Raw genomic sequence first — 27,933 nt, forward strand, 5'->3', positions numbered from 1 at the left:
AACATACTTTGTATTTACGTACATTTCAATACGGACCTAACATGAGAATTATAACATGTAGAAGTAGGACCATGTGAATAAATTATACAATGGTATTTCATGCCTTGTCACTTTGGCGTATTGAAAAGTGACTATCCTGAGTGGATGGTATTCGTCAGTAATGTTGGTTTATTGAATTGATTATTGCCACCTCTTATATCAGGGAACTTCTGAGTTGACCTGACAATTTACTGTACTTTCTGTCTTTTTATGTTACTGACATAGTAGGCAGAGACAGACATACCAAGTACTACAGATTTGTCACATGTAGTACGGCACTACGGAAGCGGTGTTGATTATTACGGATTTTACTTATTCAATGGGTTATAACTTCACTATAGGTCTAGATCATTTTATCATGTCCAAATGTGCAGTTATGAACTGTAACTAGTAAGAGGCAAATATGTTCATTTTGAAAGCCAGCGACCCTCCAATCCAACCCGAATTTGTATATTCTATGTTTTTTCTTCTTCTTCTTTCATGAGCGCATAGGATCACTTTAGTCAGCCCATCGTTCAGGTCTCTTTGAAGGGATTCTTTGGGCTTTGCGGATCTCCCAGTATTTCTTCAGACGCTCCGATCTTCGTGCCCTTTCTTCGGTTGCAAATATGCATATTTTTGGTTTGTTTCGTGTAAGGGTAAAGCGGAGGTTTGTATTCTTGAGTTTTGTATTCAGTTTTATCTTATTTGTGTGTGTCTTCTGTTGTAAGGCCTATTTCCTTTAGATCCTCTCTTACTTCTCTGATCATTTACATCCTGTTGTGGTATTTTTTGAGACGAGATTGTGTTGTTCCAGTTGTTTCAGAAGTCTCGAATCCTGCATCCTCATATGTCCAAAGAATCCCAGTCTCCTCTTACACATTGTATCTGTAATGGGTTCTAACTCTTTGTACACGACTTTATTAGGTATTATCCGCCACTGTCCATCTTTCTGGTATTTTTTGTTGATGCCGGTTCTTTCAATCCTCCTTTCAAGGCCCCTGTTCAGTATAAAAGGAGAGGCTGTCTGGTCCTCCTCTCCAGTTGTATCCCCTGACTGTCTCTCACCCCACGCCTTATTATATCCAACATCTCTTCATAACAAGGGGTCAGATAGTCCTTCCTGAGCGTAGATTCGTTGGGAACAGGATGCTTTGTGTATTTTTCGAGAAACTGTCTGAAGCTTCGGCTGTTAAGTTTCTTTAAAGGAATATTAGACGAAACCATCATCTTGCAGAGATCTTGTGAAAACTGTGAACACTGTGAACTTGATGTCGGGGTTTCGAATAGCAGACGTTGCCTATTTTCGAGTGCAGAATATCTAGTTACACAATTCTTATGTTTTACGGTATTACAGTGTTGTTGCACAGATAAGCATTTTTCGGCAGTAACTTTTACCTTGCACAATTTACAGAATAATATCACTCCACCCGTACTGAATATATTTTCACTGAACTCGCGAACAAAACTTAAGACTTTTGTTTTAGGCATATTGAAAGGAAGTGAATGACTGAAGCTCCCTAATGACCAAGGTCATTCAGTGTGTTGAAGGTAGAAGAGGGAAGGGCGAAGGAGGGAGATAAGAACAATGACAAATAACTGCAGAATTACCTCTGCTTCCGTGTAAACAATAGCCCGGTTTCCAGGAATTGACCCATCTAGCAAACAATAGCTCCTACCTGTTAGAAACATTCCATACACTATTTTAGAATGGTTCTTCAGTAATATATTCTAGTCTATGCTGAAAAATAATTTTTAGAGCTTATTCTGATTTTTATAAAACGTAATTCAAATGAAAAGTACCAAAATATGCCGTTATAATGATATTTTGTTCAAAATATGCCATAAAACTTAAGTAAGCCTGAATATGCATTTATATGCCCAATAAAACCTGTTTAATTTTGGTTATCATGCTTGGAAACGTGTTGAAAATACAGGACTATAAGATATAATGTTAAGGGAAAAAATATGACTTGTCATAGAAATCTGCCCCCTATTTATGAGCCAGCTTACCATTTTCATCCTTCATCAGTAGTGTCGGGGGTTCATACTTTTGGAGCTGTTTTTTGAAGGTTTTGTAGTAGTGCCTTGATTGAGATTTATTGAATTCTTCTTCAGTCAGTTGCAGTATGTCCTTATGATGCTGTGTTTTTATCCTTCTTAAGACTCAGGTAGTTCTTTTCTCTGTTTTACTAGATTTTGATAGGATATTTCCTGATTTTTGGCACTGATATAATAGCCATGCCTGATGTCTTTTCTCCACTGTTTCATCACATTCACTGTTCCACCATTGGTGTTTTTACGTGGTTTAATTGGAACCAGGTTTTCTGCAATTTGTTTAAAGTTGTGTACTAAGTCTTGAAGTTTATCTGTGATTTTTATATTTTCAGTTGCTTTTTGGTCATTTTCTTTGTTGATTAGCTTGGTAGGATCTATTTTTCTTTTAGTTTTAGGGACTTGCTTTTGTTGTCTCCTCTGAGGAGTGAGTTTAGTTTTAATATTAACTATGTAGTGATCTGAACCTTTGACGTTATAGATCTCTTTGTGGTGGTATTTGTCCATGCAGATGTGATCCAGTTGCCATTTTCGTGTAGTGTAGTCAGGGTGTTTCCATGTCGTGAGTTTTTGAGGTTTTATCTTAAAACATGTAGATTTTGAGATTAATTTATGGTTTCTACACAGGTCAACTAGTGTCTCTCCATTTTAGTTCGTTTTCTTGTGTGCTGGCCATTTTCCGATGATGTCTCGATATTTTCTTTCTCTGCCTAGTGGAGCATTGAAATCGCCTATTAATAATTTTACATGGTGTTTGGAGATGTTATATATGGTCTGGTCCAATAGGTCCCAAAATTCTTCTGGTTCCTCGTGGTCTTTTGAGGAGGTGTTTTTATCATTAGTGGGGGCATGGGTATTTATTATAGTATAGATTTTATTAGATGTCTTTAACCCTCTCCCGCCCATAGTGTAGTAATGCGTAGCGCGAAAGCTTAGGGCCTCCCGCCCATAGCGTAGTAAAGCGTACCATACTTCTAGTCGCATGTACGAGCCATCTATCGGCCGATAGACAAATATAACTTACTGTTACTAGCATGTGCACTTCCTAGAGACCAAAGATATTAATTTTCATCTTTTAAAACCTTAGCAGGCGTATTAGAACGCGAAATACGGAAGGCAGTGACATATTGTAAACAAACATGACAACGCTTAATTCACGTGAAAATATTTTATGCAATAACGACATTGAACGTTTGGTGAACAATAATTCTGACTGTGAAACTGTTAGTAGTGGCTTAAGTGAACTCAGTGAAGTGGAAAGTGAAAATGAAAGTGACGATATTTCAGGAAATGACAACGTACACATGCGTGATGACATAGATTGTAGGCCTAACTTTCAGTGGACAAATACATTGTCTTACGTCGAACTGGCGGACTTTACTGAAGAGGTAGGACCTTGCCATTCTCTTCCTGTGGGTAGTACAGCATTAGAGTATTTCTCCCTTATATTTGATGAAAACAGTTTCAATTTAATTGCCCAGAAAACGAATGAGCATGCTGCTTACTTGCAGCATAAGAAAGGTATAGTTGATACGAAATGGAGGGATACTTCTGTTGAAGAAATAAGGGCATATTTTGGAATATTACTCTATATGGGGGTATTGTTCAGCTTCGTGACACATAGATGTATTTGTCAGACGACCGTCTTGCCCTGACAAAAAGAGGACTTTATCTGGAAGAAATGTGCAGTCAGCCTTTATGTGTAAACAGTGCAACTTGTGTTTGTGCAAATCCGATTGCTTTCTATTGTTCCACCAACAAAGAGGAGTTGAAGTTATAAATTAAACTCTGCAATGCACCCATTACCTATATGTATGTACTGTAGACTTTCATTTGGTGAAAGAATCATATTTCTATGTTCGTAAGTTTTTGTACAATATACATTTTTTTAAATGTCTGCATTATCATAATGATGGCTGAAAAGAATTGCTTTAATTCTGAGGAAGACATGCATTTTAATATGGGCGGGAAAGGGTTAAGGTGAGTTTTGAGAGTCGTGGAGATTGTGATTTGAAGTCTTGAACTGTGTTTATTATTTTAAGGCTGACCAAAAATCCTGTTCCAAATTGTGGGGCATTCTTCATCACTCTCTTCCCGGGTATACCTTTATAAAGTCTGTACCCTTGAGATTCCAAGGCACCCTGGTCAGTGTTTCTAATTTCCTGTAATTCCATGATAAGAATTTTCTGTTGGTCCATTATGTCTGTGATCACTTTTAGTTTACCAGTTTGTATGTTTATAAGAATTGCACAACATTTTCCGTCTTAGCAAACATGTAATTTTGAAGGGAACAGCGTCACTTTAGGAATGTAATACGGCTAATTTTTCCAACCTGGGAATAAAGTAAATGCAAACAAAACCGCGTGATTTCAACTGCTTCACACTTCTTTCTTTGTCCACCCGCATAGTAAATAGTCAAATATCAACATGAGCTGTTTCTGGGAGTACGAAGTATAGAGTATTAAATGCGAAAGCGTTTTATTGATTACAAACAAAATTGACATGATATAGGCTTTTTGGGCTTATGCTGCGTCAAGAAATAAGGTGAAATTCTTTACGTTTCATAGAGAACTTTGCTCTTGGTCTTCAGAAGAAAATCTCGGCTGTTCACGAGGAAGACTTCTCCCAGAATGAAAGTTTGAATTTAGACATTACTAATAGAAGTGTAAGTATACGTTCATTTGTCTCATAATGGCTCACTGTACGTGATACATCTTTAGCATTAAAAGCGGAACCTGATTCTGATGGTGCCGTCATAGTGCAAAAATTAAACAATTCTCTTCTTCTCATAAACATTTCTGCATTTATCTTGATCCTGCCATTTAGCTTGCTTTTTGTTTATCTCATGAGTGGCAAGTCAAAGGGGGCTGGGGATAGTCTGTGGGCTGGAATGCTTATTGTGAAGATCTATAAGCTTAATGTGAAGTCAGAAATTAGCGAAGAAAAAAAAATAAAATGTAAGAAATGTGCATGCACTCACACGCATACACACTTGCTCTCTTTCATGTTCATATGATATTAATGCTGCCAAACACTAGGATGTGAATTGGAAATGTCATCCCTACTATTATTAGTTAAGGATCTGCCTTGACAATACAATGCCTAATTTATTGTCTAACACAAAGGTATAATAACTACATGTTTTGAGAATATGTGAGAAGAGAATACAAGGCAGATCCTTGACTAGTAATTTTGATTTAAGTCGATACGAATCATTGGTGACCGTTATAGTCAAAATTATAGATGCATGTTATCCGTATTTGACATTCAACATTTTTGATAAGTATTGAAATAATCTTGTTGCTAAGAATGACAATGTATATATTCAGTTCATGCTTTGTCAGCTTTAGCTCATTAGTTGTACCTGAAAATCTGTTCACAATGGAGAGGAAACTCACTGTGTTCCAGGTGTGTGGTGTGGACTGGTGATGGTAGAGTGTTCTATTATAATCCATCATCCCGGACTTCTGTGTGGGAACGCCCTGAAGATCTAGCTGGTAGAGCAGATGTAGACAAGATGGTTTCAAACCCACCTGAGGCAGCAAGTGCGGTGAATGCCACTGCTAATACCACGACCACTACTACGACCACTACCACAAATAGCACAACTCCTACAAGTGGCTCTAAGAGGACGGGTAGTCAGGATAGCAGTGACGAGGAACAACAAACACCGACCAAAAAAATTAAAAAGGAGGAGAACAATATTAAAGGTAAGAACCAGTTCCATAGCATTTGTGGTATTGTCATAGATTATCTTTGCCAACCTCTCTGTCGGCAGCCATGAAGTTGGTTTTCCGTGGTTTCCCATTTTCACAGAAAGTAAATGCTGGGGCTGTACCTTAATTAAGGCCACGGCTGCTTCCTCCCAACTCCTAGGCCTTTCCTATCCCATCGTTGCCATAAGACCTGTGTGTGTCAGTGCGACGTAAAGCCCCTAGCAAAAACAAAGAAAAAGAAAAAAAAAGAAAAGGAGTAAAAATTTACATGCTAAAGACCCACACAGAGCATTATACTTGTTTTTTTCCATTTAATTATGTGTATTCCATTATTTCACTCCCTATAAGCAACATTCTCAGATGTAATGGTACTTGGAAAGCCTTGCAATCACTGAAACCACTTATCACTTCAGGTACACTTTACTTGTTGCTGTACAGGGTGCCTCAGAAATACCTGATGAATTTCAGATGTAAATAACTCAGCAACGCGAAAGCCATTCGCAATTTTGTTGCGCAGTTTAAAAGAGTAGGGTTTGCCATTTATGTCACATACAGTAGATTGGAGCGAACTAAAGGTCGTATCAGCCACAGCTTTCAAACAGGTGTTATTGTCGTGGTGCGCACGGTCTTGGCCTTGGAGAACACGTGCATCGTCTCGTTCGGGCTAGTTGGTCAGCCAGCCAGTCGCTAGCATGGCGTGGAGTGGTGAACACCGAGGTTTCGTGATTGAGACTTATTTCAAATATGCCGACTCTGTTACCACAACACAGCGTTTGTTTCGCAGACACTTTGGCTTAGGTCAACATGAGAAAGTTCCGAGCAGGAACACCATTATGTTATGGGTGAACAGTTTGAGAAAAAGTGGTTCAAGTGTGAAAACAAAGCCGCCTGGTAGGCCTCCTAGCTTCGGAACTCCAGAGACCGTCCGTGCAGTGAGATGCCGTTATGCAATCTCTTCAACGTTCGGTGCGTAGGCATTCATGTGCTCCGGGGCTCTCGGATCACACCGTAAGGAGGATTTTACACGCAGACATGAAGTTCCATCTGTACAAAATGGTGGGTGGTCAGAAACTCAGTGAACGTGATCGGGCCAACCGCAGAGCGTGTTCTGAGACTATCCTTGAAGCTGTCGCAGCTGAGACCAGTGTCCTGGCAAGTGATGAAGTGCACTTTCATTTGTCAGGCTACGTTAATAAACAAAATTTTCAGTACTGGTCCGCAACCAGTCCTCAACAGATCCATGAGCGACCTCTCCACAGCGAGCGTATTACTGTTTGGTGCACTGTCGCTGTTTTTGGAATTGTAGGCCCTTACTTTTTTGAAGAGGAGGAGAGAACTGTAGCAGTAACATTGGATCATTACGCACAGCTGTTACGCAACTTCCTGCAGCCGACACTCACCAACTTAGGGAATCCTGCTGTGTGGTTCCATCAAGACGGTGCCACTGCACACACAGCCAGGGCGTCAATCGGTCTCCTCTGAGAAATGTTTCCAGGATGTCTCGTCTCCTTACGGTGTGACGTTCCATGGCCAGCCCGTTCCCCTGGCCTCGCCCCGTGCGATTTCTTTCTCTGGGGATATTTGAAGGATCGCATCTTCCGACGTAGGCTACGAACACTACACGACCTGAAAGCTGCCATCCGTGAATAAATCAAGGCAATACCACAAGACATACTCTAGCGAGTCATGCGGAACTTCAGGGAGAGGCTTCAGAGATGCATCGAATAGGACGGTCAGCATTTAGATGACATTATTTTCAAAACCTAGTGTGTATTTGACGCAAATAGCAAACACTACTCTTTCCAACTGTGCAATAAATCTGTAAATGGCTTGTTGCGCTGCCGAGTTATTTACGTTTGAAATTCGTCAGGTATTTCTGCTGCACCCTGTATTAGTCTGCCTGGAAGCCTTATTACCCATGTGAGGATGTTATGAGAATGCAGATGTACCATACAGACAATTTCCCTAATTTTCTAAAGTTGTAGTGGAATGTTGGTTATTTCCTTCCTTTTTTTTTTTAACACTTCTGGAGCTAATTTACCTATGTCACATATGTTATGGAAGAAATAAAGTAAGCGTATGAATTTGCATAAGAGGGAGCTAGGAAGAAGAATAGTAAAATACTCATCAAATGGTAAAAATAACATTTCATTATTATTGTGGATATTGACAGTATTCCACATTAAAGGCCACATTCAGGGATGCAAGTTGAAACAAAGTACAGTGGAACCTCAATTCTTCGTTCTTAGAGGGTCCACGGAAAAAAAACATACAATATGGAAAACGGAAAGTCTGGGAATGAATTAAAACCATCAACAATTTGGCTAAACATCATAAAAATGAAATGTGTATAATTATAATCTTACAAACATTTCTCAGATAAACTAAACCAAACCAAAGTACAGCCCTAATGGACCTTCGCCTACCAAGCAACCGCTGCTCAGTCTGAAGGCCTGCTGATTTTGAGGTGACTCATGATCGGTGTGATGAACCCTCTCGGCCGTTATTAATTTTTTCACGTCTGAATTTAAACCTATTTGTTTTAAAACTCTTAACAACCATTATCAGCTTGTTTTGCCTGTAATTTCTACATAATCTTTTGAATATTTTAAAACATTGTTAATTTGTATGATGCAACCTGTACACAACTGGAACATTCCTATCAAGTTTTTAAAATAGTGTATTCTCATTATTTCATAAAATTCAAGAATTTTAATGTGGACTAAATTGTTTTAGAATGTATTTATAATTTTAGCTCAGGGTTTACAAACCCTATTTTATTTAATGATTGTGTCCTTATTTTAGTTGAATACAGTGGAAGTCCTCTATAGCGAGTAATGCATATAACGAGAATCCCATTATAACGATAACTTTTGTCTGTCCGTTCAAAATTCCTATACTAAACTGTGTATTATCCTTCGGTTACAGCGAGAACCCTGTCATTGACGCATCAGTTATTACGAGCGATTATGCGCGCTCCATTTTTTCCGTTCTCGATATTTATGCACCAGTCATTATACGGCATGCGATCAATCATCTTCGGTACCGTATCGTTTTTTTGCTATGCTCACCAGCGAGCTCTCTCGTCGACATTCGAAGGGATTGTCGGAGTCGATTAGTAATACCCGTCGACTGCTCTTCCACGAGGTAAACGTAAGAGGAGAACATGTTTTCGTAATAAATGCGTAAATAATGTGTCTGATAACCATTGTTAACTCATTAAAGATAAATGCTTAAAGATAAACGCTGAATAAACGATCGCTTACTTTTGATGCTAAATACCGCAATTAAGTAAGAATGATATTGGTCTACATCTCAGAATATGGCAGAGTGTGTCATTGATTACGAGGTTAGATAATATTTTCTCGTGTCCGTTAAATTACCTAAAGGCTATTATGTAAATTTATAGCTAGAAGGTTATAATTTCCCTTCTTCCGCTTGAAGTATGTTTTCATCGTGAATATAGTACAGATAAGTTAGGATATGTGACGCTATTTGAATAACAAAACTTAAACGTTTGCCACAAAATGCGATCGATCATATTCGGTACGGTATAGTTTTCGCGCTATGTGCATTTGCGAGGTCTCTCGTCAACATTCGAAGGCGATATTTGAGTCTGTTAGTAACACCCGTCGACTGCTGTTCTCAAAGAAAATTCGAAATGAAAGAGGATAACAAGTTTTCGTAATAAATGCGCAAATAACGTGGCCGATAGCAGTAGTTAACTCATTAAAAATAAAGGCTGAGTAAATGATTTCTTAATTTTAATGGTATACCGTATACTGAAATTAAGTAAGAAAGTGATACACCCCAGGATATGGCAGGGTACATCACTGATTTCAGAGGATAGTTTATATTTTCTCGCTTCTAGTTAAATTTCGGAAAGCTATTCCCATGTCAATTTTTAGCAAGGAGGTTATCATTTCTCTACATGCGTTTCAAATAGGTTTTCATGATGCATATACGGTTAGGTTAGGTGATGCCGTTTGAAAAATAAAACTGAAATGTTTGCCACAGAAGCCTCTGGAGTGATACCGTATTTCTCCGAATCCAAGACGACGTTTTTTTTCGCAGAATCTCATGTGAAAAATCAAGGGTCTTGCATTCGCGGCCTGATAGTAATGGCAACTACCACGGTAACCATGCTGTTTATTTTCACCGCTCCCCCACCCCGCGAACACACAAAACTCGTTGACAATAAACGGACACCTCTTTATTATAGGCCTACATCGTTAGCTGCGGCGACCGGTCGTACAGTGTGTATGTGTAACGTCAATGGATCTCGGGAGATAGTGAAGAGAGGATGACATTCTGTTATCCTATACAAAAATATTTCTCAAATCTGCAGAATGGCATCAAAACATGCGAGACATCGAATTCTTAGAAAGGCCACGGCTACTCAGTAGCAGAGTTATAAAGCGTCTGCTGTACCTGACGCTTAGTAAAATTAAGTTTTATAGATAGCAGGAAATTTTCGTGATGGATCGTCGTATTGTAAAGGTACGTGGAACAGGTATTGCCAGCAAATTTTCAACGGGTTCCCATCTATGTTATGATGCCAATTTTAAGTTGCAGCCGCAAGAAAATACAGCATAGGCCTAACTAAAGCCAATATTCGGCGTTACAGTGAAGACAAAGATAGCTTAAAAATGCGTACCGGTACTGCACAAAAAAATGCATACAGTGGCCCGCAACAAGGATGCGTTAAAAAAGTCGAAGATGAAATTGTGAGGTATGTGCACAAAAATGCATGGGGGGAATTGTCATACCGCGGCGCAATAAACTCGTTCGTTGACATTCAAAGTCCGCGATTAAAAGACCTATACATCGCTAGCCGCTGAAGTTGGCCGAATCTGACAAGCAAGACGTGCGTGTAGTGGCAGCCAGTTATATCTGATGCTGAGTGAAAGTATGATAACAGTTTTACAGTAAGCAGGAATATTTTCCTGATGAATCATTGTATTGTAGAGACGCATGGAATGTGTATTGCCGGCAAATTTTCAACGAGTTCCCTTCGATATTATGATGCCAATTTTAAGTTAATGGTTATTAAACCCGCTGAAATAAAGCATAATTGTACAGCCACAAAAAATTACAGCATAACTAAAGCCAATGTTCGGCATCTACAGTCTAAAAATGCATACTGTATAAGAAATTCATTCATATGATTTTACAGCACACTTTTTAAGCCTGATAATTTTTTGAAGGAAAAAGTGGTGGTCGTCTTAGATTCGGAGAAATACAGTAATATATATTTTTTCAGAATGAAATTAAACACACACTTTCACATAGTATCGGATTTTGATAAACAACAAACAAGTAAGCTGCAGTGTGGATATAATCTGCAAAAATTCAAATTTTGAACAAACTGATTGCCATTTCATACTGAATGTAATGTGTATGGCGGTTTTCCCGACTTTAAAAAATCGGATATAATGTCAATCCGCTATAGCGAGTAAATTTTTCGCCGTTATGAATTCTCGCTATAACGGACTTCTACTGTATTTTAAAATGAATATCTGAAGATGACAGAGTCATATGGTTGAAACTAGTCCTATTCGTATAAAATATATGTATTGATTAGGTGGAATAAAATATCAAATTACAAACTAAGATTGTTAAAAGTGAATTAGATAGCTCGTCAATTAACAGTCATTACACAGGCTGAGTAGACCGGGAACAAGCCCTCATATCCAGGTAAAAATGCCTGATCTGGCTGGGAATCGAACTTGGGGGCGTCTGAATATGAAGCAGACAAGCTAGATCGTGAGACCGGCTTGAGACATTAATTACATGAGTGAACAATCTCGATACTTTTTACATTCAGTGTTACCGGGGAATCTTAGTCAGTTTACCCACGAAAAGTTCTCTCAGCTCAGCAGCTTTGATCAGCAAAATTCATCGAAAAATTCTGATATCGCTAAGCCAAACAACAATCGACCACAAGTACCTTATTTACTTGCCTAAGAGACACCCTTTTTTTTCCATTTTTACAGCCAAAAAAAAAATGTAAAGGGGGGGGAAAGGTGGGGGTGGTCCAGTATGCGATAACCTCAACTTTTGTGCAACGAACATATGGCTTCTAGGATATAAAGAGCTGTAAACTGTACATGTAGACATTCTACACTATTCTTTAACAAACTTATGAATGTATTTGAGTTATACTGGCTATTTTCGTTGGAAGGCTGTTTTTCTAAATGTAAAAAGGCAACAAATGGTGAACACGACTTTTAGGCTTACTTGTAAAATAAGTATAGTCTGTTTTGTTACCGGTACCCATATCACGTCATTCGTTACATCTCATTAATTCCTCTGATGAAGTTGACGTCAGGAAGGGCATACGGTTGTAAAAACTCGCTACGAAGATTCGTCTCACTTCGTACTCGACCCTGTAGAGGAAAGGGATAAGGTTATCGCATTGCCATATTATGCAATATTGATATAAAAGAACTTAAAGGCCAGTCGTTTGTCTCTTGCCAGTTGAACAGTAGACCTACAACACAGTAAACCTGATCACTCCTTTCGTTCGAATTATCGCCTTGTGCCGCCAACATCTCTGCTACCAGCGTGTCATCATTCTAAGTGATGTCATCTTCACTGCCATCTCGTTGGCCGCACCAGTCATGCACTGCAGCATTGCAATTGAGAGCATACGAGGTCCCGTATTTTTGAACCTTTTAAAAATAATTCCGTTCATGACTGTAAGGTCTAAACAGTGTGACTCTATTCCCAAAAGGTTTCTGGCGATAGTCTCTGATATTCCCAGTTGGTGCATGTGTAGGAGAAGCCACTCTTTCCAAATAAAGCCATGCTGTAGAAGGCGTGCCAAACTACAAACTGATAACTAGCGTATGATACGAGTTGCACTTCCAAAATAATACACAGTGACTGGAAGCATTCTTATGATGACTGTGGCTGTTGAAAGCCAGACGCTTATTTTTAAGTATATTTCATGCTTGTTCTCTACATTTATCTCATCAGGATTTACATAAACAGCTGTACATGAGGCAAGAGAGACCGCCTTGTTTAGGTTTGGTATGCTATCGCCGGGATAGTGCCAAAAGTTCCATGACCGAAAGAATAAAAATAAATAACAGCAAAGTTTGCCGCATTTATGGATATCTACAGGTGTGGCGGTAATGCGTTTTATTATGTTTAATTTTGTACATTCATTGTCTCAGTTTCTTTTTATTAATGCATGCTTTTAACATATGTTTTGTTTGGCGTCTACAAAAATCGTTTAAAGTATTTGGGGACGTAAAATGATTACTATTGTTATTATTTGTTAGGTGCGTTGGCGAGTAAAACAGTTGTTATAATTGGATAACTTTCATCACACTTTAAACTTACTTCTTTCCAAAATAATATTGAGGGTTAGAAATTTGTTTATCCAATGACATGTTTTCTAATTTATTTACATCATGTGTATGACTTACTTCTTTTACATTCAGTGTCAAGCAAGGTCATACACCCGTCTGAACTTGTATGAAAGATATGCATTTTAAGAACAATTAGTACCTAGAAATCCATCGGCATATAATTACCATATTTTGAAGCATTTGCGCTTATTTTACAAACTTTTATCATATTTGTGTCTACTTAATTAATATTGGTTAGCACTACACAAGGGTATACAACCTTTAGAACTTGTGTGAGACACATTTAAGAACTTAAGTATCTGGAGCCAACTATAGCCACTCTATAATTATAACGGCATTCGATTTGCCATACTCTAACGTATTTGTGCTTTTATCATCTTGGTGTCTCATCATCTAACATTTTAACTTGACAATGTCATATTTGTCTATTTTAATCTTAATATTATGTCAAAATTGTATTCCTTTAGGACCTTTCAAATGAATTGTACAATTTATGTTTATGGCTGATGATAACCCCGAACAGGGTCAAAACTGGTACCAAATAAATATTTAACTGTAATGTAAAACTGCATTGCAAAAGTATGTTGTATTGAAAAGGTGGAATTGTAAATTTTACTTAAATATATATATGTTCCAAAAAATACCTATATCGGCCTAAGTTACGAGATATTAAACAATCCTTTTCTTTATGATCTCACCTGCTATATAAATAGCAACAACCGTGAATATTTCTCAACTACAGTAAACCAGTTTCCTCATCCCGAGGTGGTGCAGCTCTTTTTAGACACCCCCAGTGGAGGGGAGTTGGGAGTTACATGTACCGTTTTTACTGCATATCAACCATCCTGCCATTCATAAATCTCTTCAGTACAGTACCGGGAATTGAACTCAGACTCCTGAGAATGGCAGCTAATTGTCCTAACCATTACGCTGGTGGACATTATTAACTACAAAACACAGACATATAGCATGACTGATGTATGCTTGCAATGCGTGGGTCAGAGTTGAAGCTATTCGCCTATTTGTGCGACGTCATCAGAGCTGCATTAGGCCTATGCTACGGAGGAGGACATTTCTTAACTATGAAACACAGGTGTACCACATGACTTCGACGTGTGTTTTCATTGAGTAAGTTGTACGGACGAAACTATTCACAGATTTGTGCGATGACATCAGAGCTGTAATAAGACTTGTACCCGCTTCAAAGCGGAATAGTTGTTCTTCTCTGGCGAATAACGTTAGGAAGTCTTGTATGCAAGATTTTTTTTTTCTTCGTCTCGAAAAGCCAGGGCGGTGTCTAATACGCGAGGGGACTAATACACGAGTAAATACGGTAGTTTTTAATCCTCTAACCTAATGAAATATAGCTCATTACACACAAAAGCGCCCAGCATGATGGCAAAATTCCTTCCTTTTTAATCTTTCATTGTAATTTGGACCGGCTCCATGGCTAAATGGTTAGCGTGCTGGCCTTTGGCCACAGGGGTCCCGGGTTCGATTCCCGGCAGGGTCGGGAATTTTAACCATAATTGGTTAATTCTGCTGGCTCGGGGGCTGGGTGTATGTGTCATCTTCATCATCATTTCATCCTCATCACGACGCGCAGGTCACCTACGGGTGTCAAATCAAAAGACCTGCATCTGGCGAGCCGAACTTGTCCTTGGACACTCCCGGCACTAAAAGCCATACGCCATTTCATTTCATTGTAATTTGGTCACCAGTGTTCTGTTCGTAGTAAGTTTCTGGAAATCTTTTACTGCATAAATTAGGCCTATATCGACTTTTAAAGGTTGTGTTGAGGTCTAGAATATGATTTTGAATGTAACTATCGATTCTCAAAAGTCCTTGAATGCATTATATTCAATTCCACCCATTACTCATCGCAGGCAAAGTGGAAGGAGAAAAATATCATCAGATTTCCAGAAATTTTGGTTATTCATGACCTTGAGATCAGCTGGAAAGCGTGTTCGCTGAATAAGCCAGTATGAGTGGGAAATGATACAAACTTTTTTAATATGTAACATGCACATATAAACCAATTGCGGTTTATATAAGGACATTTTAACACAAAAATGTAGAAGTAAAATTCTCCGTCTTATTTTAAACTCTAAACAGTAATAGCCAATTCCAATTCCCATGGCTTTATATATGTAACGTGCAAAATCTATTCTGGTCTCGAGAACATAATCATGTCCGATCATATCAAAATACTAGATTCATGTAAAGAAGGAACAATTCCTGTTGCCATTGACAGTCAAGATTTTCTTCTGATGACTAGGGCCCGGATGTATATGCACTAAAAACTCCAAAAATATGCATGCACATATGCACTAAAAATGTCGAAAATATGCAGTAAAAATAAAACAAAATACAATTACCAAACACATTATTTAATTTTAACTCAGTATTAAATTGATAAACAAGTTTCATTCCTTGAAAAATGATGCATGGCAGTAGGTTTCAACAATTTTTAATGTTTTCTGGAGTCAATGATTTTCTGTTGTCGGACAGAATTAATTTATACGCTGAAAATGATCATTCTACGTCGACGAATGTAATTGGGTAATACTTGTACACCGGCACTAACTGATTGGAACATTCTTCTGGCAAAGACTTTGGAATTTTTACAGTTTAATCCAGTTTAATCTGGTAAAACACTGCAATAGACGAAGGGCAAGTTAACAGATGAACACTCTTGTTTAAGCAAACCTTGGGAGGCTACTGCAAGGAGAAGAAAGGAATGCCAGATAGAAGGAAATTGCTGGTGTGAAAAACATCATCATACATCTACCTACTTGTATTGCGACACTGAAAGAACTTCCCTTGATCAGGGAAAGTTTCTCATTTTGCCCAGTGATGTGCAACATACAGAGCTCATAATTTTTTTCATTTCATTCATAAATTGTGGATAATCAATCACACATATGAGAAAAATATGTCTGTATATGCACTAACAGTAAATATGTTGGAAGATAGTCCCCCTAGTCAATACTATTCCTTTATTTACTTTTCACCTTAACATCTAGTACATGTTTCGAGAATATTATGCATTCTCTTCCTCAGCTAGTGGATTAAAATTCAGTATACAATAAGACCTGACTAAAATAGGGGGCCCCCCATTAAAAATTCAAAACAATGAGTATGACAATGTGACACTTAAAAATTTTGGATAGTACAAACATAGAATTAAAATCCCATTTTGTCAAGTACAAATTAAAAACACAATATAGTAATGTCTAATTAAATACAACGTCTTGTGATGATATGAATTCACAGTGTCCTTGAAGTTCCCTTGCGTAGTTCAAAAATGTTGAGTTAGGAATGAATGAAATTGCATGAAAACTTGAAGTCCTGCCGATATCCACCGTTAATGGGTGTTAATTTGATGTCTATTTAAATTAAAATATTGGACACAGCGTCGTATAATGATGTGAATTTACGGTGTCCTAGGAATTATAATACTATCTTGCGTAGTTCAATTGGGTTTGTACAAGAATAAATGAAGTTGCGTTAAAACTTGGAGTCCTGCCATTATCTTCGGTTGATAGATGTATTATGCAGCCAGGTTGAAAATAGGTTAAAATGGTCTATAAAAAGGAAATGAAATAAGAATTAACAAAAGGCCCCGACATGAACAAATGAGAATACAACGGGGAAAAATATTAAACCTTACCAGTGTGATGATGTATATATTACGTGTGGCATGCATGTGTTAGATAGATGTTGAGGCACCTGATGTTGTATGGCAACTGGTTACGGAATTACATTGGGTTGCGTGGTGGATGGAAGGAGGGGTGGAAGGAACCATCCCTGATACTACAGTCATACTTCCCGCCTTACACGCTTCACATCATTTGGCCTCTTACTAGGGTATTGGGTTACCAATTTAAACAACTGATTGTCTTCTGCAATGTGTTCATTTAGGCTGTTCTCATTATCAATTTTTTGCAATTTATATATTTCTAATTTCTCTAGGGCATTCATTTGTTTGCCTTTGCTTAATGAATGTAATAAAGTCATATCACGTTCAATATTTGTAAAATGATGGTTGCTTTCATGCATGTGTTCACACATTGCAGAGTATCTAGAATGTTTTCGTGCATTGACATGCTCTTTATACCGTACCACCACACTTCTACCTGACTGTCCGACATATTTTTTTCCGCAATCTTGGCAAGACAGTTTGTATACTCCTCATTTACTGAACCTACTGTTGGTGTTTACTCTATTCGAATTGAACAATAAATTATTATTATTATCTGTCCTGAAGGATACATGGATATTGTGTTTTCTAAATAGTTTAACCAAACTGTGTGATTGTTTATTAATGTAAGTGAATGTAGCTAATTTCTTTTTTTCTTCCTTATTTACAAGTAGTGTTAGGTCTATTCACGACCTTACTCTTTATCCTATTGACATAGCTTTTGGGGTAACTGTTTCTTTTGGCAATATCTTGTATAATGTTTATCTCTTTATTAAAATCATTTCTGTTTAATGGTATTCTTACTGCTCTATTGATGAAGCTGTAAAATGCCGCTTTCTTATGTTCTCCTGGGTGGTTCGAGTCTTTCCTAATAACATCTGTGTGTGTAGGTTTTCTAAATACTTAGTAAATCAGGTTTTTATTGTCTCTAGTTAATGTTACGTCTAAGTAGTTTAGACTTTTATTATCTTCCGACTCGATTGCAAACATTATATGTTTATCAGGGTTGTTTAATTGGTCTAACAGTTCTTTTGGCTTGAGTTCTTGTTCGTTAATGATAGCGAACGCGTCATCAACAAACCTTAACCATAAGTCTAATCCTTTTATTTTACCGACTATTTTATTAGATTCCATATGGTCCATAAATATATCTGCAAGGATACCAGACGCTGGTGATCCCATGGCCAACCCATTAACTTGTTTGTACACGTTGTTGTTGAAAGTAAGAAAGTTCTTTTCTAATATAAATTTTGATAAGTTGATGAATTCATCAATTTCTACTTTTGCTCAACGAACTATGTGTGTTTAAGTTGTTCTTAACAATGTTGATAGTCTCCGTGATCGGAATATTCGAATACACATCTTTCACATCAAAGCTATGGATAGTATTATATTGTGATAAAATTAAATTTTTTGTCCTATCACAAAAATCTATGGTATTGCGGAGACTTGTATCTACATTAAATCTGTAATGTTTCTTTAAAAACGTGTGTACAAATTTGGCCATTTTATATGTAGGACTGTTTCTGAAGTTTACAATCGGTCTAATAGGTATGCCTTCTTTGTGTACCTTAGGCATAGCCCTCAATTTTGGTAATCCTGGGTTCATATTTACCAAGCGTTTTGTTTCATTCGAATTCATCAAAAAATTAGTGTTAGCTAAAATTTGTTTGAAAGTCTTTTGCATGTTGTTAGTGGGGTCCTTCTTTATCTGACGAAAGTTGTCTCCCTTCAAGAAATCATTCGTTTTACTGATGTAATCATCTTTATTCATTAAAACTATAGTGTTACCCTTGTCAGCCTTCGTGACAATTATGTTATCTTTAATCTTCTTATTAATCTTTCGGAGATTGTTATTTGTGTGGGTATCTGCGATGGTTTTATGTTCCATTATTTTACAAATTTTATTTTTAGCCTCGAACCTCATGTTCTCTTGTTCGTCTATAGGTACCTCTGCAATTGCTACTTCAGATTCCGCTATCAGTTTCACTAGTTCTCTATTTTGGACAGTCTTACTCGTGTGTAGCCAGTTATGTTTGGGACCCTTACTTAAGATTTCGACTTCGTCATCGTTGAAATCAACGTTGGTCAGGTTTTTGAGTGGCGGATAAAATGTGTGTGTTGTCGTGTATGTGTTGTTGTTTCGCATTTCATCTTTGGTGATGCATTTGTCTTCAATGAGCCTCTGGTATTTTCTATCTAAAATATCTTGTTTTGAAAAATAATGAGAGGTCAATGTTAAATTGCGCCTCCTCCCATTCCAGAGTCGAAATTTGACTAGTGATGAGTAGGTGTAATTCATAAAGCGTGTTGTTCAGCTTCGTTTTTTTAAGGTGTAAGAACCTGATTTCATCTTTAATCCACAAGCGATTTACTTTCCGCTGTGTTCTCATTTCATGATGCAGCAATCTACCTCTCTTTTGTACGGAATTCAAATGTTTAGGTATAACGTCACTTTTAATACATTTCTTAAGAAAGTTCAGGTCTTTTGAAATACTAAGAATTTTAACCTTGGTGTTCTTAAATTTATCATTTTTCTAGCCTGGCTAGCATAATCATTATTAATAATCTTGACCATGATGGTCGGGATTGGATCCGTATTGACTTAGTAACAGTAAATATGTTGGAAGATAGTCTGCCTAGTCAATACTGCACCCGCCTATCGAGCGGTCAGTGCAAAGTTTTCCCGGTAACTCGATTTCTTCTCAGGGTATTCCATCATCGCTCATAAAATCTGTGATTTTATATGGTTAGTTTTTTACGTGGTTTCGCAAGAGACTCGGTCTGTTGAGATGCACATCACGGGAATACCTATACGCTCAAGTAAGGACCTTTGGCCGAAAACCTCAAAAAGAATCTCTTTCTTTTTGTCAATCTCATCAATTACTTATATCTACAAAACTTATTAGCTAACTTACAAACTAGCCGTTACCAAAAAAGGAATTCAAAACACAGTCACTTTCTAAAAGAAAAATATAAATTTATTGAATAAATCATGTTCAATGTAAGTTAATGTGAATTCTGGGTAGTATCATCTTAATAATATTTAAGCATAAAGGATTAGAGTCAGCGCTGGCTCAAATAAAAGTAAAATAATTAAGCTTTAAATTATTTACATTCTTTCTCATTTAATGTTCAAATTCATATTAGTTATTTACTTCTATATTTGTAGCCATGTTCTGAAATGTAATTGATTTTCTCCAATTATATTCAAGAGATCACTGAGCAGTCTCAGTCTCCATATAAATACTCGTTGTGAATACTGTCACGCTAATTATATAAATTATTCTCACCACATTTAAGTCATCTCACTGTGATAAAAATGGATGGTTTGCTAAATTGAAACGTAATAAAAATTAAATAGGATAAAGTCAGATAGCGAATGTAAATCTGATCATATCTTTACGTATGTATTTCCCAAACAAACTCTTGCGTGAGTGTGAAATCGTAAAACTGCTCTCCAAATTTTCCATTCATAAATCTGCACTCTGGTTATTTGGTCACTCATCTTGAATACGCATAAATAACAACTTACGGGCTAAGACAATACTTCCCTAGAGCCTATGACATATGGCTCCTAACTAACCATTATCCTGTTCTTTATATTTAAAACACTTCTATTGAAATCATATCTGCGTGAAAAGAAATGAACATCTATCTAACTATTCAAGTAGTTTCCGATCCACACACTCCTCCATCAACGGCTCGATGTGCTTTAGCTAACTGCTCTTACTCAATATCTCTTATGTGTACGAGCTACTCAACTCGTATGGACAGTACAGAATGAAATTAATACGTATTATATTGAAACATCACCGCACCAAAGAATATCACATGTATACTTAGTCATGAGCCTAGTAAACCGTATATTAAAGAACTCTCTTATACTCGGTACATGCCATTTACCAACGTCAGATAAAAACTGTCACGATTCACAGTTCTACCAAAATACATGTCAATCTTACCTTAAAATGGTCATCTGCGCGATATTCACACTTTGACATATTCTTTCCATTTGACACAGAAACTCACCACATGTAAATCTATCACAATGTTTCCTAGGCAAATAGCAATTCTTTCTCTTACCGTAGAATATAAACAAACATCTATATTTCAAGTATTCCTTATTACGCTCCAAGAAATAACCACATTTCAACACCATTCAAATATACATTGTCATACCACCGGCATACATATTGCCGTACGCATATAGCCGAATACACCCAAAACTATATGCCAAACATTTTAGAATTGCCTTGTAATAAACGCATTTTAATAACCTTTTATCTTAAAAACAGCAGTTTGAATTCAATGCCCTCTTTCTATACGTAACTTAACTATATTCATCTGTGTCGCGCAGGTAAATTCGTGACGTAATTTTTGTACAGGTAAACGAGATTAATCGAAATTTCACTAGTTATATAGACTCATTGCTATTAGGTCTTCACAAGTAACACTTCTTTCATTTACTCATGCTAGTCTCTACTGTATGTATGCAAGTGCGGTAGCCTGTATATGATATAATAGAATTCTAATTCTACACTGCCATCTTATCTTATAGCCTTAAATATCTCACACTTCACTTTATGTTTCGCACACGTTCTTAATTAATTCATAAATATCACCAATTATTCAGCACATGCCGAAGTTAGATTGAGGGTGTAGATTGCAAGAAACTACTCTACTAAAAAAATGTATGGACTTAGCTCGTCAGATGCTACGTTTGGTCTGGATGTCGCTCCATTCCTTGGTTGTGGTTAGACCCTCTGTTAGGATCTGGGTCTCCGGTTGGATAACGTCTTCCTGGTCATCAGCTGGTCACATGGCTCGCCGGTCCAATCCTCATCGTCCAGTCCTCTGGCTGGCCGGTGCTCATCCTCATCGTCCAGTCATCTGGCTGGCCGGTCCAATCATCATCAGCTGGTCCTCTGGCTCGCCGGTGCATATCCCCAGTTCAGTCCATCATGTAGATTTAGCAAACAGTCATCATTCCAAATCTGCAGACAGCGTAGAAAATTCCTTTTGCGGAGCAATCAGTCATGATATATTCCATAGTTCTACTGCTATTCCAAACGAAGTTTTCTTCGATTGGAATAAATTCTCCGTATATAGATATTAAGTTTATAACCACAGGGGTAACTTTCTTCTCATACGAAATTGTCGGTTCTGCAATATGGTGAGTCCTTATTCTTCAATCGCAGAGTGGTTGCTCACCGGATCCAAGTCAGACGTATCTCACCACAAATTATTTATTCCTATGATATCTCGTCTCTTTATAACATACGTAGGTGAATTATTTTATCGGATGTTATCGCCGATTGTAAACAGTCAATATCTTCCTCAGGAGTTTAAGATAATCTTCAAATGTAAAGCTTCGCTTGTATTTGCGTCTTACTTCTGCAGTTGAAATTTTTAGAGTATATTTTTAAACAATCAGTCCGCTGCTATATTTTTTTAAAAACAATTCAAAATGAGCCTCTGCTGTCCTCCAGTGTTTTCCAAATCAGTCCGTTCCGTGACGTGCATGGTCTCCTATATGCTGTATTAATAAGAAGTTCATTGCCTTAATAGATCGCATGGGCCATACCTTCCTACGCCGCCATTTTGTAAATGGTCTACGAGATGCGAACGGGCACAATACTATTCATTTATTTACCTTTCACCTTAACATCTAGTACATGTTTCGAGAATATTATGCATTCTCTTCCTCAGCTAGTGGATTAAAATTCAGTATACAATAAGACCTGACTAAAATAGGGGGCCCCCCCATTAAAAATTCAAAACAATGAGTATGACAATGTGACACTTAAAAATTTTGGATAGTACAAACATAGAATTAAAATCCCATTTTGTCAAGTACAAATTAAAAACACAATATAGTAATGTCTAATTAAATACAACGTCTTGTGATGATACGAATTCACAGTGTCCTTGAAGTTGCCTTGCGTAGTTCAAAAATGTTGAGTTAGGAATGAATGAAATTGCATGAAAACTTGAAGTCCTGCCGATATCCACCATTAATGGGTGTTAAAATGATGTCTATTTAAATTAAAATATTGGACACAGCGTCGTATAATGATGTGAATTTACGGTGTCCTAGGAATTATAATACTATCTTGCGTAGTTCAATTGGGTTTGTACAAGAATAAATGAAGTTGCGTTAAAACTTGGGAGTCCTGCCATTATCTTCGGTTGATAGATGTATTATGCAGCCAGGTTGAAAATAGGTTAAAATGGTCTATGTTCATGTCGGAGCATTTTGTTAATTTTTATTTCATTTCCTTTTTATAGACCATTTTAACCTATTTTCAAACCTGGCTGCATAATACATCTATCAACCAAAGATAATGGCAGGACTCCAAGTTTTAACGCAACTTCATTTATTCTTGTACAAACCCAATTGAACTACGCAAGATAGTATTATAATTCCTAGGACACCGTAAATTCACATCATTATACGACGCTGTGTCCAATATTTTAATTTAAATAGACATCATTTTAACACCCATTAACGGTGGATATCGGCAGGACTTCAAGTTTTAATGCAGTTTCATTCATTCCTAACTCAACATTTTTGAACTACGCAAGGGAACTTCAAGGACACTGTGAATTCATATCATCACAAGACGTTGTGTTTAATTAGACATTACTATATTGTGTTTTTAATTTGTACTTGACAAAATGGGATTTTAATTCTATGTTTGTACTATCCAAAATTTTTAAGTGTCACATTGTCATACTCAATGTTTTGAATTTTTAATGGGGGGCCCCCTATTTTAGTCAGGTCTTATTGTATACTGAATTTTAATCCACTAGCTGAGGAAGAGAATGCATAATATTCTCGAAACATGTACTAGATGTTAAGGTGAAAGGTAAATAAATGAATAGTATTGACTAGGCGGACTATCTTCCAACATATTTACTGTTACTAAGTCAATACGGATCCCATCCCGACCATCATGGTCAAGATTATTAATATATGCACTAACGTTCAAAATATGCACTAATATTCAAAATATGCATTTGCATATGCGCATATGCATTTTTTAAAAGTCCGGTCCCTACTGATGACGCAGAGCAAAGTTCTCTGCGAAACGTAAAGAATTTCACCTTATTTTCTTGACATGGCATAAGCGCAAAAGCCTATATCTTGCCTATAATTTTGATTCCTGTCTGAAAGTCCTTTCACTATATAGTGCCATGAGGGAAGTGCCAGAACCATTTTTAGTGATACAATCAAAAAGAGTCAAAAATAAACATCTAAATCTAGACATAATTTAGATGTTTTACATGTGTGAACATTTGACGCTATATAGTGCCATGAGGGAAGTGCCAAAACCATTTTTAGTGATACAATCGGAAAGAGTCAAGAATAAACATCTAAATCTAGACATAATTTAGGTGTTTTACATGTGTGAACATTTGACGAAACTCCTGTCTTCAAGTAGAGCTGTCGAAATGCGCCTTTTTCCCTACCAACTGTTGTGGCCACTCTCTGCTTTATGATTTCCAAGGATTTTCTAAACATTACCTGCCGAATGCGAAGCTAAGATGGTCCCTTATGCAAGTTTACCTCCGATCGCTTTTCCAGTACAGTACTTGCTGTAATTATCGCAATGATGGGCTGTTAACGCCAAGATCCATAGGTATGCCATAGCCATCCTTTCAAGAGATACTGCTTGAAAAAGGCTTGATCAAGGATTTGGCGTTGGTACTGAAATTTCTGGGTGGTTGATCCAGGAAATCCTTTCTTCGAGGAACAGATAATGCAGGATTTTTACAATATGATTTAATTAGGACGGTCTTGGGTCTATGTAATTTGAACGAATAACCCTGGAAAATGTCATTTCCAGGAACAGATAATCGAGGTTCCTCTGCATAAATCTATAGAGCTCTGCATCCCGGAAGGAATTAAACATAACCATTACTAATGAAGTGAACTGCCTTCCTTCCTTATATTCATATCGCAGACCAAATGGCAACAATCCTTTTCAAACACATCATGATAATTTTTAACATTATTCCAAAAATTGGTGAATGTTAGTGTTTAAATAGGAATAGACTATCCTCACTATTATGTGCATTATAACTTGCCATATTTACCATATTTACTTGCATATTAGGCCCCATTTGTTTTTCATTAATGTTGCAAAAGGTAAAGGGTCCAGTATGTGAGAACCTCCCATTTTGTTTGGTGAATACATGGCTTTTAGGCCTGCATAATGTACTGTATTTGCTCGCGAAATGGACACCACCACGTAAAGGGCGGACACCAGTAGGCCTATCCCCCTTAAAAAATGTTTTAAAAAAATTCCTCACTTAATGAACACATTTCAAACGAAAATGGTCTTAGTAGGTAATATTTAAAATCTTAGAACTGGATATATTATTCTATGTTATAAAACTAGTAGACAAGATCAATAACCGCACATTTAGTTGTGCTGAGCACACAGTACCGTACACTTACAGGGAAGAATAGAAATTATTTCCTTAACATTTGTGCAAAGAGGATGACTGTGTGTGGTAATTTTAGTGTGTGCTTTGCATTAATTATTAGTGATGATGAGAAATAAAGGACAAAGTAGACATATTCTGAATAACATTTTTAAACAACAGTGCATGAAAATCTCTGTCGTGATGATTCATTTTAATGCCAAAAAAATGTGATGTTAGAACACCTGCAGTAGGCATATGTGTTGAAATAAGTTTTTTGCAAAATATTAAATTTTCACAGCAAATTTATAATGTTGAGTTTAACCAGTAATTAATTCTGTACTTATTTTAAATTGTAATTTACATACGCTGCATATCATGTGTTACATTAGCTTCACAGCTGAAGCTATTGTCGATCAATAGATCCATTGTAGATTCGTTTGTAGTTTCTGTCGCTACTGGTTTGCTATCTTGTTTTTTATGTTACAGTTCATTTCACATTCGAGATTGTGCTTGTTTTAGTGTGTGTGATTTTTGTTATAAAAATCTCTTTTTTTTTTTTAAAAGAGGCTCTCTAGATTTTTATTATAAAAATTTTCTATTTTTGCCGCTTTCAATGTTCTTTGTTGAACCATATCATGAGTTACGACGAAACCATCAGTTCTCAACTGAGTTATACACAGTACGTACTTTGGTACATGAAAGAACTACACACTTTTATTTGCTGATTTCAGTTGTGCCATTATCAGATGATGTTGTGTATTAAATTCTTTGGCTGCTGGGTTCACCCTTTTGTTGTTGTTGTTGTTGTTGTTGTTTTTGCAGAGGACACAGATAAAACTACCCCTTTAGTTTTTAGTCATACAAAAAGAACACCTCCACCTCACTTAGTAGCAACTTTTGTTGGTGGGGGTCTTGTGTGAGCTGTATTTTTTAATTTTTCTGAAAAACCAGTGTGGGTCTATTATGTGAGTGGTGGTGGGGGTCTGAAACACAAGTAAATACTGTACTCTACCATTGCTGTATATATATTGTACCAGGAAAAATTGATTTCAAAGAGCATGAAGTCGTTCTGAGGGGTGCCTAATCCTTAGGAGAGGGTACAGAGAGGGAGGATCGCAAGGTGAAATAATAGAAAACATAACTTTCTCCCATTTATTCAATCTATGAATTGTTACCCTATTATATTGCTGAATTGTAGTGATCATAGATATTTATTGGAAAATATATTCCAATTTCAACAACAAAATATCGACAAAATTATGTTGATCATGTAAAAATCCAAATGAATAATGTTCTTTTCAACCAGTTATGCCCATCATGATTTTGTTGATGTAAAATAATAAAGCATGTTGAAAGTAAGTTAACATTCCACTTCAACGAAATCCTAAAGCCTTTAATATTATCACTTGTGATTTCAGAGTATGTTTTCTACGTAAAATAAACAAAGTGAATTTTGTAATTACTTTTCGTGAACTTTTCAAACTATTTTTATTCAAATATAAAACACTTGAAATAAAATTCGATCTTCTGGTAGAAAGTTCTAAGTATTGTCCTATTTAAGTAACTTCTTATACACTTTATATGAATATTGCTAATTAAGAGTTTATTGTATGCCTTCACTATAAATATAGCACTGAATTGAAATTCTAAAGTTTCAAGTGAGAGCATACAATATTACGAGAGCACACTGCCTTCCAAAAGTCTGTCTGTATTTTTTTAAGTATTGTAGAACGTTAATTTTTGAAGTTAATAATCTGCTAATAATTGTTCGTCAAAATATTAGGTAAGCGAGCTTTTGAATTGAATTAAAGTTCTTTGTCAGCAATGACATTGTGTATAAGAGTTCTGTTGAAAGCAGAATTATGTTTCTGAATGAAAAGACACTTATATCACCTGAATTATGTCTTCTTGTTAAGCTCGAACTGTTGAATACTGCTCTGCAAGCAGCAATCTGGAACTCAGCTCACAGCAAGCACCGCGATGTTCCATAGTACCACGTCCCTGGAACCGTCCCTCGTAGTACCAAGTCCACGTTCCGCGATGATCTGCATCAATCTCCTTCGATCTGCGTCATCTTGAGTCAGGATTTCTCATGTTAATAAAAGAGTGGCTTTAACACAAGAAAAGTCCATCTGACTAGGCCACTGATAGTGTGTCCTATGTTGAAACGAGCACCGTTTGATTTGTGGTGTTAGAACTGATTATAACTGTTTCAAAAATAATCACCATTTACTAGATGAGAAATATGTCAGAAGCACTGTTTTTTTTTTTTTTTTTTTTTTTTTCTCTCTCTCTCTCCGTAAGTTGCAATAATTGGAAAATGAAAAAACACATTGCTATGTATAGTTCATCTTTACACTCACTACACACCGTTCGTATTGTCAGAAACAACTCTCATTCGAAGCACAGTTTATCATGACTCACTTTCACAGTAAAGAAATAAATAAATACCTCTCTCTCGTAATATATTGTAATGTTCCTTCTCACTATCACAGTTCCTCAAGTATTCGTGTGCGATTCCTATAATTCACAAAGTCACTGAATTATGAAGTATGCGTAATGTATTACAGCGTATTTATAGTTCATTAGACAGTCTATTCACACGAATTGGTTTCAGATGGTACAG

General features: G+C 36.8%; 1 protein-coding gene across 3 annotated transcripts in view; it reads left to right on the forward strand.

The window, feature by feature from the left end:
* LOC136857127 (transcription elongation regulator 1) overlaps nt 1-27,933 on the forward strand; it is a 513,780-nt gene that overhangs the window by 230,784 nt on the left and 255,063 nt on the right. For all 3 annotated transcript variants that reach the window (XM_067135534.2, XM_067135536.2, XM_067135535.2), the window contains exon 9: nt 5,482-5,783. In XM_067135534.2, the coding sequence (XP_066991635.2) occupies nt 5,482-5,783 (302 nt within the window). The remainder of the gene's footprint in view (nt 1-5,481; nt 5,784-27,933) is intronic.

Source organism: Anabrus simplex, chromosome 1 (genome assembly GCF_040414725.1).
Source record: "Anabrus simplex isolate iqAnaSimp1 chromosome 1, ASM4041472v1, whole genome shotgun sequence".
NCBI classification, from domain to species: Eukaryota; Metazoa; Arthropoda; class Insecta; order Orthoptera; family Tettigoniidae; genus Anabrus; species Anabrus simplex.